Source organism: Penaeus monodon, chromosome 34 (assembly GCF_015228065.2).
Source record: "Penaeus monodon isolate SGIC_2016 chromosome 34, NSTDA_Pmon_1, whole genome shotgun sequence".
Classification (NCBI taxonomy): Eukaryota; Metazoa; Arthropoda; class Malacostraca; order Decapoda; family Penaeidae; genus Penaeus; species Penaeus monodon.
The window spans coordinates 30677852-30678827 of NC_051419.1; the positions used below are offsets into that span (position 1 = coordinate 30677852).

The 976-nt window shown below is 35.2% G+C and overlaps 1 protein-coding gene across 1 annotated transcript in view; it reads right to left on the bottom strand.

Annotated features, from left to right (window-relative positions):
• LOC119594710 (cell cycle checkpoint protein RAD17-like) overlaps positions 1-976 on the bottom strand; it is a 7535-nt gene that overhangs the window by 5260 nt on the left and 1299 nt on the right. The window contains exons 3-4 of the mRNA XM_037943768.1: positions 771-899; positions 52-171 (exon numbers count right to left, since the gene is read on the bottom strand). Coding sequence (XP_037799696.1) covers positions 52-171; positions 771-899 — 249 coding nt within the window. The remainder of the gene's footprint in view (positions 1-51; positions 172-770; positions 900-976) is intronic.

Consider the following 976-nt stretch of genomic DNA (forward strand, 5'->3'; position numbering starts at 1 on the left):
ATCTGATTTTCCCCCAAAATTTACCTACTTATAGAATAAACAGCCCCCTACCTTCATACCAGCCATGCTCTCCACCAGCCAGTTCTCCACCTCTTGGACTTTCTTTTTGTGGACGGCCAAATCATCTCGAGTCGTCGGTGCGTACAATTCCACCCAGAGAGCGGTTCCTCCCTGAAGACAGTGAAAAAAAGTCAATTCAGCCAAAATCTATCAGGAATTTCAAAGTACTATAGGTTAGAATATAGTCTGGTCTTTGAAAACAACCGTTAGAGAGAAAAATTATTAAATATAAAAGATACTTCAAGATTATTTATCTATTTAATACAATTAATATATCATGATGCATACAAAGGGAATCACATAAGGCTCAAAGTTCTAAGCCAATAGACATGCTATTTACCAAAGATGAATGCAAAGATGTTAGTAAGTTTGTACTATAAATATTTACTATAATTACAACATTCATAAATGATGCTAAAAGAAAGACAGAATGAACTCATGTGATGGGAAATTTGCATATACCTATGATACTCACAAAATACTCAGCTTTTGGTTTATATGATGAGAAATATGTTGATACACACATGAAAAAAATCTAGATAGACTTATAAAATGACAAACTATATGGTTGATATATGAACATTTTCATGAGATCAAAAATTACATCAATAACATCTTGTGTGATAGAAAAATAACCTGTTACTATAACTTATAGGCCAAAAAATTCACATAAAAACAAAGACCTACTCTATTAATGACAGAAAACCTACCTGTTGTACTTTCTTCCCACACTGACTAAAGATCTCGGCTTCCCTGGGCCGCTTCCTCGGTTTCCTCTCACTCAGGGTCGAGGATGCCAATCCAAAGTCGTCTAGCGTTGGGGTTAACCATGATGAACCCTGACGAATGGCGACAAGAAAATTTAAGAAAGGGAGAGAAAAACAGAAGGCAAAAATTATGTTATCTCTACAACAGA